The sequence below is a fragment of the Orbicella franksi genome, chromosome 4 (genome assembly GCF_964199315.1).
Source record: "Orbicella franksi chromosome 4, jaOrbFran1.1, whole genome shotgun sequence".
NCBI lineage: Eukaryota > Metazoa > Cnidaria > Anthozoa > Scleractinia > Merulinidae > Orbicella > Orbicella franksi.
The window spans coordinates 9,635,315-9,651,924 of NC_138148.1; the positions used below are offsets into that span (position 1 = coordinate 9,635,315).

Genomic DNA, 16,610 nt, shown 5'->3' on the forward strand with positions numbered 1-16,610 from the left:
TTAAACCAAATATGCACGTTCAAATTTTTTAAATGCAACGCTACGTAATGGTCTGCCAAGATAGCTTGCAAAGTTATTATATGATTACGCTTCACTCGAAGCATACCTCGCCACAGTTCTAACTACCGAGAAATATAAATCACTTGGCTTAAACTTTCTCACAACTTTTAATAACATAACACATATGTTGTCTATATGTTAGAACATATAACTGAGCATTTTAGTTCGTAGTTACGAAGCCAGAACTATCCTACATACATCGCATCAAAATTCACTAAACACCGCACGACCATTAACCGTTAGGAATTAAGCTATTCAAAATAACAGAAATAAGTACTTATGTTTTGGCTTTTAACTCCGCGAGGATTCTAATGAAAACAACAAGCCATACTGTAAGATGTTTGAGTAACAATATTATTGGATCTTTATACGACTGCATCTCATTTGGTTACATGATTTGTTCAGCTAGTCTAGGATCTTCTACACTGCCGCCTGCTGGTCAGTCTCAAACTTAAGTCTGCGTCATTGCAACCAGCAATTCAAAATAAACATTTTGATTTTAAATCGTTTTCGGTGTTTTTCGTATCTCCACGTTCAATATTGTTCAGTCCAAATCCACAAAATCCTTACACAAACTGATATAATTTCTATTATCTATTCGATTTCAATGAAGCACGGACTGGGTTTGTTTAGTCATACAGAACACCGCATTCAATGACGGATTGTCTATAGAAATAAAATTCCGACGCCTTCAGCGTTTAATTTGGACACTCCGAAAAGCAACCCCAGTTTAAAAAAAAAAATTGCCAAGCCCTTGAATTGTAATCATAATATTTCCTCCACTACAAAATATCGAGAGTATTCAAGTAAGTTTAACCGAGTTCGCCAAGCGTGAAGCGTTTGTCACAATTAATGAAAGCCCTGTTTCGATATGATCGCAGACGATCGCAGATTGCAGATCGTAAACAGCTCTGCGATCATATGGAAACATACATGTGAGATAGCAGAAGATCGTAGACGATTAAACCATTTTCTATCTTCTGCGATCATTTGCGAATGTACGATCATATGGAAACCAGAGTTCTGTGCGATCAGAGCGCATCCCATCATCAGGCGCCTGGACTCAGCCACGAAATGGATCCTACGGGGAGCCGTGGAGTAAATAAAACCATGCCAATACAAACCAATTGTTTTCGCTCGTTGTGACCCGGGATGAGTCAAAGAATGTATCTGCTTAGACAACTTTAACTACCCGTTGAAACTACACGGGAGGTTTTCGAAACTATCGAACAACAGTGAAATCAAAATGGTAACATTTACCTTGGCGGTTAACGAAATTAGAACTTTTCGCAAAATATTTATCGTCTTCTCTTTCCTGAATTTATAAGAGTCGCAAGGGCAAGAGTTGCGCCGTTCCATTTCAGATGAAATAATTTACGGCACTAGCACAATTTCGTTATTTGCCGTGCCGCAGGCATATAGCTAACGGTAGCTGAGTTTGGCATAACAGGATTGATACTCTTGAACAACACTCTTGATTAAGGTTCGAAGAGAATCGCTAGTGAGACAGTACATGTAAAATAACCCATTTATTCCCAGAAAAAAACAAAAACAAAAACAAAACAAACAGACAACGGCATTGACATCATGGGAAATTACAAAGCTATTTGCTCTCACCTTGGTTAGGTTTCTGTTAAACTCTTCTCTTTCCTGTCTTTTTCAGAGATTCGGATGATAAAAACCACCGTTATCGCAAAACTAGCTATAGCCGTTGCTTAAGGATAGCAGAATAAATGAACTCCAACTTTTGCGTACTATGAAATAGTGGGCGAAAATCAGATAAATACTTCATATACTGAACCAACCTCGTTCCCACCCGGTTGCGGCTGGTCACGCGTCTACGTGTGCCAACCAAAGCCGCACAGAGGGTGGGTCCTCAACTTAATTTTGTCAACTCCGTCTAAGGAGGAGAATGTTGCGCTGTTATAGAGACGTCATTTTGATAGTGAAGCAAGTTGTTTGTCAGAGATCCTGCCTGACCAATGCTTCGTCGCTATGATCTGAACTTCTTTGAGTATGAGATGTTAACTGAGAGGGAACGTTACTTATTTTTCACTGCTTTTTTAAAAACCGTCAACAGCCTGCTTCGGATTAGTTTAATCAGCTTTTGACAGCAAAAGAATTAAACAACCGTCAAATTATCGACGGGATGCATTCAGCTAATTTAGAAGCTAGTTTCTTGACCGAAAATTGGACTTACCGCAAAACAGTTTTAAAACGAAAGCCGTTGGATTTTGCAAAAGCGCGACCGACGTCGTTGTTGTCAAGTTCTTCATAAAATCTTTCACAGCAAGAGAATCGAATGCTCGTCAAACTTTCGTTTGGATGAATTCAATCAAATTCAAAGCTAGTCTATTGGCCAAACACTGGCGTCAATGCCGCCGTTGTCATTTTGCCGATCGAAAAATATAAGCTGCTTAATCAAGTTTATTAGTATTCAGCACGCAGTCGTTGTTGATGTCAAGTTCTTCGTAATTTTTTTTCGCCGCAAGAGAATGGAATGACCGGCAAACTGTCGATGGGAGTAATTCAATCAAATTCAAAACTATCTACCTACGTTGTGATTTTGCCGAATGATCAAATTGAATTTACCGCGCGGTTCATTTATTGTTGTGGTCGTCATTTCCAAGTTCTTTGCCATTTTTTTTCACCGCCACAAATTCCAAAGACCGTCCAACTATTGATGGGGAAAATTCAGCCAAATGCAGAGCTAACCTTTATGCCGAACACTGAATGCATTTAACTTCAATATCGAATGTGTCAATGCCTTCGCTGTGAGTTTGACCGATCCACAACGGGAGGGTTACAAATTTCGCTCCCCATTGGACTCAGTAGGTGAGCTCAGTGGAGACAAACTTTAACTGTCCTGCCCCTCCCTTCAATCATTTTTCTGGAATCTGCAAAAATCTAGCAGAGTCGTGACCAGCCGCAACCAGGGTACTTTCTTGAGGGAGGAAGAGAGAGGACCCTGGGAACGAGATTGATACTGAAAGATACTACGTAATGCTCATAGAGTTTCACTGGGATTTCCCGTTCATGACCTTATACATGAAGGGGAGGACCAATGTGTATCGTCACACAGAACACTGCGGTAAAACGCACTGCTCATATGAGTACAAATTTGAGCTTCCGCCGGTCTAAAACTAGCAGAAATTAATACAAAATCAAGCCAGAGTGCTTATGAAATGTACAAATTTGTGAATTTCTGCAATTTGAAGAAGAAACCTGGAGAAAGTCATGGCAACGTTAAAAATGACAGACACACAATTGACATATCAAAATTTCCGCGGAAGATGAATGAACTGAGTTACTGAAAGTTTCAGCCCCTTAGAGTAAATCGTCCTTTAAAAAATTGAAAAAACCTTATGGTTAAAACCGTACGGTTAAATCAGTAGATTTTAAAGGCGTTTATTAGAAACAAATCAACAGCACTGAGCCCTACCGGCACAAATGATACACTTGACTGGCGGGCTGCAAAGACCGTGCGCTTGTCCACTACACAGCTACAAGACTAACTTCACTAACCTGTTCTCTCTCTGGTCTCGTCAAAGAAGTCCATCAAAACCGGGAACAGAACACCAAAGTTGAGAGCCATACCAAAATTAACAGAATTACAAACTCCTGTTGAAACACACACGATCCATGACCACGAACTATCCCTGAAACGTTCTCCAGTAAAGAGCCATGATACTTTCCCAAAGCATTACGTAGTCTCTTGTTGTTCTACCATTTCAACCAGCCGAGATATCGACCAATTTAATTTTCTGTAGGCTACGTCACGATGCTAAAAGATGTAAAATTTTTAAAAGAGATAAGAAATTTCTCCTGGAAAATGGATTAACTAAGCAAGTTTAAAACTATTTAAATTTCACAACCAAATCATGTCGCATATGATGCGACAAAAATTCTCAAGTTTTCAATTTGTTCACATCTGTTGTCGATTTAACATTGTCTTTGTAGTTTGAAGTGTTCCACATTCAAAGCTCACGCTACTCAACATGCAACATAATTCAACTTTTGAACATACATGTTTTCCACATCCAACCGGAAGCCAGTCAATCACAGTAAATTTAGACTCGGCAATCTATCAAATTTGCCTGAGGCAGGTCACTCTACCCCAGACAGTAGTTTATAGCGTCGTATTTCATTCTTGCACGCAACACTAATCCAACGGTAATGATTTCATTGTACTTTCAGTGTAGAACGAAATGTACCACATGAATATATTTAAACATCCTATGGAGTTAACTACCCCATAGTTCCTGAAAATAATTATCAGAAAAATTGAACTTAGCACATGTAAGCTTATTCTCGATACAGTGATGATTTATCATGATAATTTATGTAAGGACTTGGAACACGGAGAGGCTTTCGTTTGGCGAAAGTAAAGAACAACTTTCATCGTTTATTAAAAAAAGGTTTCAAGGTGAAGTATATAAGAAATTCAGGGAGAAAAAAGAAAAAAAGAATAAGAAAAGAATCGTTCCCGTCGTCTTGCTGTTTTTCAATTGCAGGACAGTTGCAGGACATGTTTTCTTTTTCTTTTTCGTCGTAAAACGCAATCCCTTTACAACAACGTACAGTTGCTTAAATTAAACGCGAAATTAATTCATGTCTAATTAAGATCTCATTTCTGACATAGTGAAATTCATCTGCGCGGTAAACGAAAACACTGTTCCATGACAGAGTGTGCAGGGACAGTCGCAAGGACAAGCTTAAGTATTAAAGAAGTTTTGTTGTATTAACGTTACGCTGAAAGCGGACCCCGGTCCGTAATACGGGTGTCTATTCAGCTACGCTGCTTTCATGAATCCAACTGATAAAACGGCTGTTTTTTTTTTTTTTATTTGTAGTGTAAGTTTAATTGTAATTGTTGTAATTGTTCGACCAAATTAAAAAAAAATTATGTAAAAAATTAAAAAATAAACACAACACTGCTACACTGGCCTGACTCGACATTGCCGCGTTATGGTCTTACAGTGCCCTTTCCTCGCTCTACCAATGCAGGGCGAAGTTGGTGGAAAATTAATTCAAATGCTAATCCAGGACTTAAATTTAAGTCATATCTATAACTTGGAAAACGGAATTAAAAGTTAATTTGACGCTAATCTACGAAGGACATCTATCCCGTCTGGGTATTGGAGGGAAGAACAGCAACCATCCGCTTGAATTCGTGCCATCAATATTTTCCTGGTCTCCGTGTGAACTACGCCAACAAGCTGCAGCTTCGTAAGCCGTTTTGGAGGTTGCAGATGTAATATATCAAACACGAGAGACGGTGTTTCATCGGGATATCCAAACACCGAGAAGGGAGTTGAAAATACAACGCGCATCGGAGTATTTTTGACGAAATTCGAGGTGTTTGGTTAGCCGATGAAACACTGTCTCGAGTGTTTGATATATCTTCTCAATCGAAAGGAAAACTAAGGAGTAAACAGACAAGTAAAATCATCAAGTTCTATGCTAATTATACCGAGTATCCAAACCTCCTTCACGGTTTTGATTTTCTTTGTTTTGACTTGATGAATTATTAATGAGTTTGAGAAAGACAGATCTTTCTTCAAATCTGTAGCAAATCAGTGCTTCCAGTTTTCACTCTGTTTCTGCTTCGTATACTTATTTATTGCACGCCATTTTTCATAGCAACAAGCCTCAAGTGCTACAAGTGGAGGCGGCGTGGCCGAGTGGATTAGGGCGCTGGATTTGAAATCTGGAGGTCCCTGGTTCAAATCTTCCGCCCTGCCGCTATCTGGATTTGTTCTCGGCAGCCCCGAGTTCAACTCCTTGGCCGCGTTGTGTAAATAGCCAACTGGTCAGTTTCCCACCAGTTGGGAGTCTTAATAGTTTATGTTATATTTGAAATATTTGTTTATTTATTTACAGTGTCCCCAATTAGCACATTAGTACTAAATACATCGACACTTAAATGAAGTGATTATTATAAGTGCTACAGTGAAACGTCTTGGAATCAGTGTGGCGATAACCGAGAGGCAGTCACGTGTCCTGAAGAACACGAAGAAGCGTGCTCTAAGGTGTTCTATAATCATGAGCTTCATGACAGAAAAGCTCACACAAAGTTCTGTGAGATAAAATCACAGTGCACGAGTACAAGTAACCCAGTATGTAAAGCTGCCGAGGCTCATAAAGCCCATTGCGAGGTTCATTGCTGCACTCCGCACGACCTGTGTAACGCTGGCTTAGCTACGGCGATCAGCGGGATCCTGCTGGTTGCATGCGCTGTGTTGTTAGTGGTTTCTCTATCGCTGGAAGAGATTTAAACCCATCAAGTCACTAGAAAAGGGAACTTGCATTGATGGAGGCTCGATTTGAATATTACTAAAATTCTCTTGAACTATTCATATTTTGGAAAAATAGAGAAACGATCTCTGGTTAAAAATTTGTTTAGAAACGAGCTTTCGACTACCAGTCTGTAGTCTTTAACGAGTAATAGATAGAAAGCGCGAACGTTAAAATATATACTAAGGGACCGTTCATTTTTTATGAGGGAGGGGGGGCTGGTGAGATTTGGGAAGCACCATTTAAAAATCGCATGACCCCCCCTCAGCTTACCAATTTTTTCATATGGCCCCCCCTTATAGCGGTAATTTTTTGGGATGACCCTTCCCCCCCAAAAAAATTGAACAAACAGTATTTAGATTTCAACTTTTTTAATATTTCTCTATCATCCCCCTACTTCACGTTATTGTGCTCACTATTAAGACAAAATTAGAATCCCTATACTACAGAGAGCTGTTGTTTAAAAAACAAATCAAAAGAAAGAGAAGTCAATTTCGGATCTCCTAGTTATGGCTCGCCCTGAGCGTGTGGCATTTGGCCTCTCATTGGCATCTTCCTCATCTGAATTGATGAATGCAAGAATGACGTCACTTGAGTCATTTTCTCCCCCAGAGTCAATGGCATCACTGTCATACTCATCATTGTCACTTCCATCCATTTCACTGCTGTCAGCACTTGCCCTGTTGTCATTTTGTGTCAATGTCCTGGCATTTCTCAGTGTTGGTTGGCCAGCTCTGAGAGGACTCTTCTTCTGCAAGCATGAATGTCTTACAATTGCCTTTACTTTCTCACTCTTGCTGCGTTTCAAATGCTGCTTCAGCCCGTGGTGGTTCAAGTACTTGTTTAGTTCTGGAACACGGAGCTTTTTAAGCTTGGTTAGATCTTCGCACAACTCAGTCCAAGGATAATCCTCATGTGATTTATCTTTTGCGTCCCTACTTAACTTTGCCTTTTCTCCTGCTCTCTTTTTCCTTTTTAATTCCAGCACTTCAAGATACTGAAGATAATCCACCACAAACTTTGATTTGACAATAAACTTATCTGCAAACAGAGCAACGCTCTCTGGGTCAGATAAAACCAGCCTGCCACTTCCATGCTCTTTCTTCGCTTGGACCCTTAGCTGCCAGTCATCTGGATCACGCCCTTCTTTTGGGGTCTTCTGGTAGGAGATGTAGTGGTATTCCGGTAGGCAGGAATGGTCAGGAACTGGTTTAGGGTATCTTTCTATGGGTGGTCCAGTCCATTCACAACAAAGAGAACAAATTTCTCCTTCCTTTTCTTGACAGGACAACTTTAGAAACTCCCTGTAGTTCTCCCCCTCCTCATAGTGCTCATTCATAAACTTCTCAATCTTACGGAAGTAACAGTGGCCTGGAACAGAGTCTTTCCTGGCTCCTGCATTGTGATACTGAACCAAGTACAAAGTGTTGTGAGAAAACTGGAAATCTGTTGATGTGTTGTGTGAAACACATTGTTACATTTAATTTACAGATGTCTTTATTTGGAAGGTTTTCCCCTCTACTCTAGCGACAGGCATGTATAAATGTTGCCCTGTGCAGGTAGAACAAAAAGCTATGAGTGTTCTCAAATCTTGCAAATAGTGGATTACTTTTTATAAATTTTAGCATACTTGTTATGGTTTAAATTTATCTATGGTTTAAAATTTCTTCATTTTCAATGTCTCAAGTTCATTGTCATAATTCAGAACAAAGAGAAATGAAAATCCAATTGGTTTGAAAATTTTAGCCAAAACTAAATTTAAACCATAACATATCCATGAAGGGCTTTTCCAATCGGGAAAAGAGTGCATTACTACATGAGCATCATGAAAGAGGCTCATTCCAAAATGCGCAATAATGGCGAAAGCAACGAGTCGTTTAAGAAAAGGTTTACAGCTGAACGATCCAGGCAGTTTGACATCTTACAAGCAAAAGAAGCAATCTTTCTAAGTGCCGATGGCTGTTCAGAAAGGGCGAGTGAGTTTTCCATGCCAGGGTACCAGTTGAAGCCCAGTGATGGACGAAAACTGAACTTCTCCATCAAAGAGCACAGAGCAAAGGTGGAAAAGTTGAATGTCATATTGAAAGATGTAAAGGAACACGATTCCACACTCTTTCAGTCCAATTGGCTTGCTTTGAAGCAGGGCGAAGAATCTGCCCACAGTTTTAATGTAAAACAGATCAAATGTATAGAAGCTAAGTTGACGAAGGTCACGCAGGACATGGAAGCACTAGAAAATAAGAAGAGCAATTATAACAGCATATTCAAGGGCATACTCAGACAGCACATCAACAAAAGGAGAAGGAAAAAAGAAAACCACAGAAAGTCAAATGAAAGAAAGAGGAAGCGGACTGAAAACAACGTCCAACGAGTTTACGGAATCTGTGTTGGAAACCTGCTAGGAAATGATTTTCCAAAATGCCTTGTGTACCCTCTTAGAACGGCCGTCCCGGAAGAGTGTATTGAAGTTGTGGATGTTGCCACGTCGTTATTTAGAAGAGATGGGCCATACATCGCACAGCTCTTGGAAGGGAATTATTTCACCAATGCTGCAAGAAGCAGAATCACCACAAACCTTGAGCAGGAAGTCAGAGATTCTGTTTACACCTTCATGTACCCTGAAGAGTACACTCTGACGGAAGGCATTGCTGCTTCTTGCAGCACTGGTGAAAGAGACTCCCATAGCAGCACAAGCGGCAACGAAGAACTCGACGACAGCGAAGAGGAAGATGAGTGCCAGTGAAAGTTGCATTCGAAAATAACAGTGTTAAATACTTCTTTTCAGTAGCTACAAATGCTTTTTGTCGCCAAACGTTTTTTAAAGCAGAAGGAGAGTTTGTAATAAATTTGTATCCTGCCTTCTATGTTTATTCTATAGCAATTTTTTTGATATTCAAACATTATGCCATTTTAAAGTTTTACTAAAATATTTCACGACCCCCCCTTTTTCCCTTATTTTTTTGGGATGGCCCCCCCTCGAAAGCCATTTTTTTTCGCATGCCCCCCCCCCCAAATCCCACCAGCCCCCCCTACCTTATAAAAAATGAACGGTCCCTAAGAAACGTGTGAAAAAAAACAAAATTATAATAAAAACAATAGAAATGCTTGTGTGCGAGTAAAAAATGCTAATGTTAGGTTCAAAATAAAATTGAATATTGTCTTGGTAATTGTTTCGCATTATTGTCAGCATGGTTCGTAATTGCTGTGCGCCAGGATTCCAAAGTTTTTCTAACACGGAAATTTCCCTTGTCAATCACGCGTGCATTGTCAAAGTCGATGGAATGGTCGTTCAACCAGGCATGAGAAGTAATGTTGGAACCTTTTTTAAAGGTTTTTGTGTTTCTAATATGTTCTTTCTTCCTTGTTTGTAAACATCTACCAGTCTCACCGATATAACCCCATGGACAATCGGCGCATAGGATCTTGTAAACGACATTTGTTTGTAGTTCCGCGGGTGGTCTTGATTTCGGAGAAACAAACTCTTGTTGTAATGTCTTAAGCGGTCTGCTTGTATTCCATTGTTTCTTAGAAGTCTTCAGAGAGGTTCAGTTAGGCCTTTGATGTGAGGTAAAACTGCGAAGCCAACATGTAAGTCAGAGGGATCAGCCCATCCAAAGAACATTCCTACCAATTCTTCTGGAGATGGATTGATTGCATAATGCGAAACAATTACCAAGACAATATTCAATTTTATTTTGAACCTAAAATTAGCATTTTTTACTCGCACACAAGCATTTCTATTGTTTTTATTATAATTTTGTTTTTTTTCACACTTTTCTTAGTATATATTTTAACGTTCGCGCTTTCTATCTATTACTCGTTAAAGACTACAGACTGGTAGTCGAAAGCTCGTTTCTAAACAAATTTTTTACCAGAAATCGTTTTTCTATTTTTCCAAATATCTTATCCTGGTTACTCATCTATTTTTATTCATATTTTGTTAGCTACTTTCTCAATAAAGTACTAAATAGTTCCGATTTGACATGCGAGTTGCTAAAAGTGTCGAGTTGCTAAATGTTCGAGTGATGGTTTGGGAGGTTCCCACGTGCACTATTCTTCGCCCAAATTAAATTTCAATTTGAATTACTTTTTTTGTAGAGGGTGGCGACACCGGACCACTCTAAATTTTGCTGTAGATATATAGAACTCCTTAGACATAACGCTTAGAGAATCGCCAACCATAGCGGCATTTAAGGGGGACGTTTCCAAAGCCGAACTTTAATTTGTAGTTTAATGTAATAAGCATAATGCATAGTTTTTTTAATATTGTCTCCTTTAGTTCTCATCTATTAATACGCTGATATCTTTAGTTCTGTATAGTTATATATTTGTTTTTTTTTTAAATCCAGCTCATTTTTCTTAGATTTGCCGAAAAGCATTAGCATTAGCATTAGCATTAGCATTAGCATTAGCATTAGCATTAGCATTAGCATTAGGAATAGTGTTAGTGGTAGTGTTAGTGTTAGTGTTTGTGTTAGTGTTAGCGTTAGCGTTAGCGTTAGTGTTAGTGTTAGAATTAGAATTAATACCAGCGACAGTTTGGCAGCCCAGCCGCGTCCATCGCGGCCTGACCAACAGGGTTGCAATGTATTTCAGATTGGTGAGCTTCGCAGTGCACTGATTACCTTGTAAATGGTTATTGGCTTTACTCAAATGTATACAAGTACAGCCATTCAATAGATAACATTGCGTGTGACTGAAACGAGGGTATGATCCCTTTTAGCTTACTTTTGTGCTATTTTGGTGCGAACCAAGGTAAAGTTGCATAATGATTGTCTTTATGCTTAAAACAATGTTCTGGAAGTATTCCTAAACTCATTTTTTCTCAACTGAAAAATTGTTTTTCGCATGTCAAACTAGCCTTCAGCGAAGAGTTTCCTTTCATCCAACGTAATGCCGCTTAGTATAATTAGTTTTTTCAGATTTTCTCAACGTATAATCGGTAGATTGCGATATCTTGAAATAACATTGATTTTATTTTGGCAATTCCCTCGTCTTGGTATTTCGTTTAACACAGAGGCTTTTTATGAATTATTTTAGAATTGTTGGAATTACTGTAAATAATGAAGTTAAATTTTAGTCTCTTTTTATTGTAAATATCAAATTTAGGTTTTTAAATTTTATAATTTATTTTATTTATTTTATGTGTCCCCTATTAGTAGAGGGTTTTTTTATCCTCGGCTAGAATGTATTTGACACATTAATAAAGTCATTGATTGATTGATTGATTTAATCGACTCGATGAATTTTGTATACGAACGGTGTGTACATGTATTTTTTTAATGTTTACAAGAGCTGACAAACTTCGCGCTACCAAATTGTCTCGCCTGGATTTTATTTCTTGTACATACAAGATTATTACATCCTTTGCAAATAGAATGCTGTTTACGATTCTTTATCAAAAGAGCTGGCAAAACTCCTATATTTGAGCGGCCGATCAATTTGTCGAATGAAAAACGCAGTGAGCTAAGATTTTGTTAAAAATCTATGTTTAGCAATAAAATCTATGTTTAGCACAACAAGGTGTGTGTGTAATCTTGGCAGTCTAAAAATACACCTGGTTTTTTCTCAATGAGCGGTGATACAAACTTTGGTTAAAAATCGCAATTAATTGCTTTAGCAATACACGTTTTACACGTAAAATAATTTTTGCTCTTTACATTTGACATTTCAAAGCAGGCAAAGTTTATAAACTTAAATTGTTTCGTTATTTTTCGCAATGAGTTTACATCTCTTAGTAAAACATGAATAGCATAAGGTTTAATTCCATCGAGTTTTTTTTCAACTATAGTTTATCTTCAACTCGTAGATGGAGTGGACAGAACAAAAAGATGTGATGCTAGCACGAGCAATAACTTGCTGTCGCGACCGCAACCTGAAGCCGTTCTAGCCCCAGTTTCTTATCGGTCGTCACGTCGCCGTCTTCAACGAAAACGTCTGTTGCTTAAGGTGGCTAATTTCAACCTGCAACCTGCAAAATATACCTGCCGATCGAAGTAGTGTTCACGGCAATTCGTTTAAGGGGAATCGTTTCAACGCCCATATACCGTCACCGTCTACAAAATAAGGACACAAACGTAAGTTTTGGTTTCTTTTTTTGCCTGTCTAGTCATTTTTCCCCAATTTATAGTTGTAATTTTCCTTTTGTTTTAGTTTTCGAAATCGTACAAGATTGTAAAAGTACCATCGAGCAAGCAACGAATTACAAGTACGCGTATTCTAGTTCAAGTTTGTGTAGTTTAATCTTTTTATGCTCCCACACTAGGCATTTTGCCAATGCTACAGGCATTACTTGCCACACAACAAGATGACGGTCGCAAAAAAACCAGTCTGTTTTTACGAACATAAATTCATTTAGAGTATGCAATTCAACCCAGTAGCCCTTTTAATTTCACGATTAGCTTTTCGTATTTGCGTAACAATGTAATTCAGCATGGATACGACGCAATATTTAGGGCTGAAACTGCAAAATCGCCGGAAATTGCGTGACTATTAACCCGTTCATGAAGCGTGTAAGAAGTTTTGAACAGTTTTGTTCGTTTAATTGTGAGAGCAAATATGTCTACCCTCGAGGGATAATTATGAATTGGCGCTATAGAGTCAACGAAACATAAAAGAAAGAACACCCGCGAATTTGTCTTTCTATCTCAAGTCAACGACACTGTCAGTGAGGTTTGAACCGAAACGGAAATTTCTTTGAAAATCACTGAACCCAACTAACCCAATCCGACTGATAACCACTTGGACGACAATTAATTGCATTCCAAACTGTCAAAGTGTCGATCACAACATTTGATCTTCGACCAATAGTTGAAGACCGCTTTATTACCAACAGCGTGCTGGATATGCAGATACGGACTATACTGCTCAAAGATGTATTAGCGCGCAAACAGACTGCTCCCAAACTCTCAGAGTCCGATATCAAAGGTTAGTCTCATTTGATTCTCTCGAGTGTCACCTGGTCTTTTCAATGAAATTACGTAATATGGTCAGCTCATATTCGTAGTCTGTGCGTTCTGGAATTGCAAATATGCTCATTTGTGTTTGGACTTCCGAGCTTTCGCCGTTAGGACTGTTAAGTTTTCGTTCTGTAAGAACTATCGGTGGCTGGTACACGGTTTGCTTTTTCGGTTAGTGTTCGGACATGCCTCACGACGGATCTATTTATGGCAGAGTTAACGTTGGCCATGAAGTAAAAGAAGCGAGTAAGCGACATTTTCGAAGTTATCGTGTAGTCTTTGTTCGGTTATCGAGGCTAGGCTATTTGACTTTAAACGTGAACAGTCACAAGTAAACCTTTAATTTATTGATTTAGCACGCTGTTACTTGTCTAATTAACAAGAAAACAACAAACAAACAAGGAAATATTATCCACGGAAATCATCGGTGTAATTCAGTGCAATATTTGCCTATTTGTATAACTGACTAGCTGATCCGATTAGATCCGTTCTCAGTAGGCATAGCCTTATTCTATCACGCAATTCTTTCGCAAAATTTCCAGAATGAAGTCAGTATCAAAATCGGAGATATAGTCGACTGACAGCTCCTAACGGGCAAACTCTTTCAATATTCGCTTCTTGGCATGAATTAATTCGTAAACTGCATGCCAACGAATCTACATACTGACACATGAGCATCTTACAATAACAACGTGAAAAATTATATTTAGAATCATTGTGCCGATATGCTGCGTCCAATGGTTGCCATTCAGAAAAACTCCTTTCCACATTTCTGACACTCACTCAAAGCATACAATAGCGCTTCACTTCCTTCACTTAATATCTTCTTTAATAAACAATGTAAGTTTTTCTTTACTTTTGTCAAATGATGGCTTCCCCTTAGTCCACGTCTACGTATTCCTCCTCCAGATGCTGACTGATTTACTCTTTCAGTCTCTACCATTAAGCTATAAGCCCTTTCGATCATTTTCGTTACAAAGTAATCAATGTCGAGGAAAAGGTTGTTGTTATTCATCGTGGTAGATGCAATAATAAAGTGTATTATCGTTTGTCTCACGATGTAGTCACTGAGATGTAGATCGCGATCGTCGCGATCTACATCTCAGTGACTACATCGTGAGACAAACGATAATACACTTTACACCTTTTGCCGTTCATTTACAGAAAATAAACATTCATTTGTGTCCAAATTTCTTTCTTTATGGTCAATAAACTCTCATTAACACCAATATGACCTTCATTTGCGCGTAAGGAACGTTCAAGAATAACATTTACATATGCATTAACATTCAAAATCATCAAAAGAAAAACAATACCTTCATTTGACATTCATTGACTGTAAATGTATTTTCATTTTGGTCGAAAAAAAATTCGTTGTCGCGAAACGACAATCATTTACACTTTAGGACATTCAGTTTTCAACAAAAGACTTTCAATAACACAATTTGCATGGGAACTAACATTCAATTGCATTATTAGGCAACCATATCCATGAAGGTAACCATCTTTAATGCGGGAGACAAACATTACAGCCATAATGACATTTATTTTTGAAAGATAGAATATCAAATTCGCTGAACGATTTATCCTTCAATTGCCTCACTATTGAGGCATCATGGCAAATACGTTTGCATGGAACGAAACCACTATCTTTCAAAAATAAATGTCATTATGGCTGTAATGTTTGTCTTACCGCACTAAAGATTTTTACCTTCATGGATATGGTTGCATAATAATGCAATTGATTGTGAGTCCTCATGCAAATTGTGTTATTGAAAGTCTTTTGTTGAAAACTGATTGTCCTAAAGTGTAAATGATTGTCGTTTTGAGACAACGAATTTTATTTCAACCAAAATGAAAATACATTTACAGTCAATGAATGTCAAATGAAGGTATTGTTTATCATTTGATGATTTTGAATGTTAATACATATGTAAGTGTTATTCTTGAACGTTCCTTACGCTCAAATGAAGGTCATATTGGCGTTAATGAGAGTTTATTCACCATAATGAAAGAAATTTGGACACAAATCAATGTTTATTTTCTGTAAATGAACAGCAAAAGGTGTATTAAAGTAATCAATATTCATGTTAGTTTACTGATTAGCTAAAGCTGGAACTCTCGTTCGCAGTAACTTGTGTTTACCAGGCTATCTTTCCTTTTTAAGATAAACTCTTGTCCCCAGTTCTGGAACTAGTTGTATTTATACGTAAAGACAAGAAAATAAAATAAAACTGAATTGAGTTGAAACTAATAACATCATGAACAGCTTGTAGCTTTAGACAAGTAGCTATGTAGGATCTATTGTTCATAATTGTCCACTCACTTAAATGCAGTAAGACAAAGAACAAAGCTTAAATAAATTATCATCACCATTGTATTGAGCTGACGCTTACATGTGCTAAGTTTGGCTTTTCTAAAAATTATTTCCAGGGACATATATGGTAGTTGACTTCATAGGATCTTTTAGCATTGCAACGTAGAAGCCGATATAGTTAAATAAGTTGGTGGAAATCTCGGCTGGTTGAAATGTTAGAAGAACGAGACACCACGCAATGCTTTGGGCAAATATCATGGTTCTTTACTGGAAAACGTTTCAAGGATAGTTCGTGGTCATGGATCGTGTGTGTTTCAGCGGGGGTTTGTAATTCTGTTAACCTTGGCATGGTTCTCAGCTTTGGTGTGTTGTTCCCGGTTTTGATGGACTACTTTGACGAGACCAGGGAGAGAACAGGTTAGTGAAGTTAGTCTTGTAGCTGTGTTGTCGACAAGCGGTAAGTCTTTGCAAATTGTACTGTCGTACAAGTGTATCATATGTGCCGGTAGTCGAGTTCAATGCTGTTGATTCGTTTCTGAATGACGCTTAAAAGCTACTGATTTAAAAACAAAACTGCTGATCATTTCCTTGTAGGAACATTGACAGGTTCAAAATTAGAGGGCCATACATTCAGCCGAGGACGGGTTTGATTTTGCACTACAATCAGCAAAATTTACTCGAAAAGTAGTGTTGAGCTTCGCCCCTCGAAAATCCACTTTGTTTTGGGGGATGCAAGTGGACTCTACAGTACAGTGTAATTAACGTGATGACAAAAGTTGGAAACCCTGCTGTAGAAATCTATTCTCCTAACACAGTAGAGAGAAGAACCAAACTGTATACTAAACATTGTCCTATGTCCAGTTTGTCCCAACCGAACATCTCAGTCTGTTGTATGTTATGCTTTTCTTTGCTTTGTTTTTCTCCAGTTCTGTCGACCCATAACATCGACTCTGAGACTAACCGTTTCTTACTGCGGA

The 16,610-nt window shown here is 38.3% G+C and overlaps 1 protein-coding gene across 2 annotated transcripts in view; it reads left to right on the forward strand.

The window, feature by feature from the left end:
* Positions 1-16,610, forward strand: part of LOC145483332 (monocarboxylate transporter 10-like) — a 117,942-nt gene that overhangs the window by 95,360 nt on the left and 5,972 nt on the right. The window contains exons 1-2 of one of the 2 annotated variants that reach the window (XM_081461830.1): positions 13,019-13,284; positions 15,750-16,050. In XM_081461830.1, the coding sequence (XP_081317956.1) occupies positions 15,846-16,050 (205 nt within the window). In that variant the 5' untranslated portion in view covers positions 13,019-13,284; positions 15,750-15,845. Of the gene's footprint in view, positions 1-13,018; positions 13,285-15,749; positions 16,051-16,610 lie in introns of those variants that run through there. The other variant, XM_081461831.1, reaches the window with a different exon arrangement.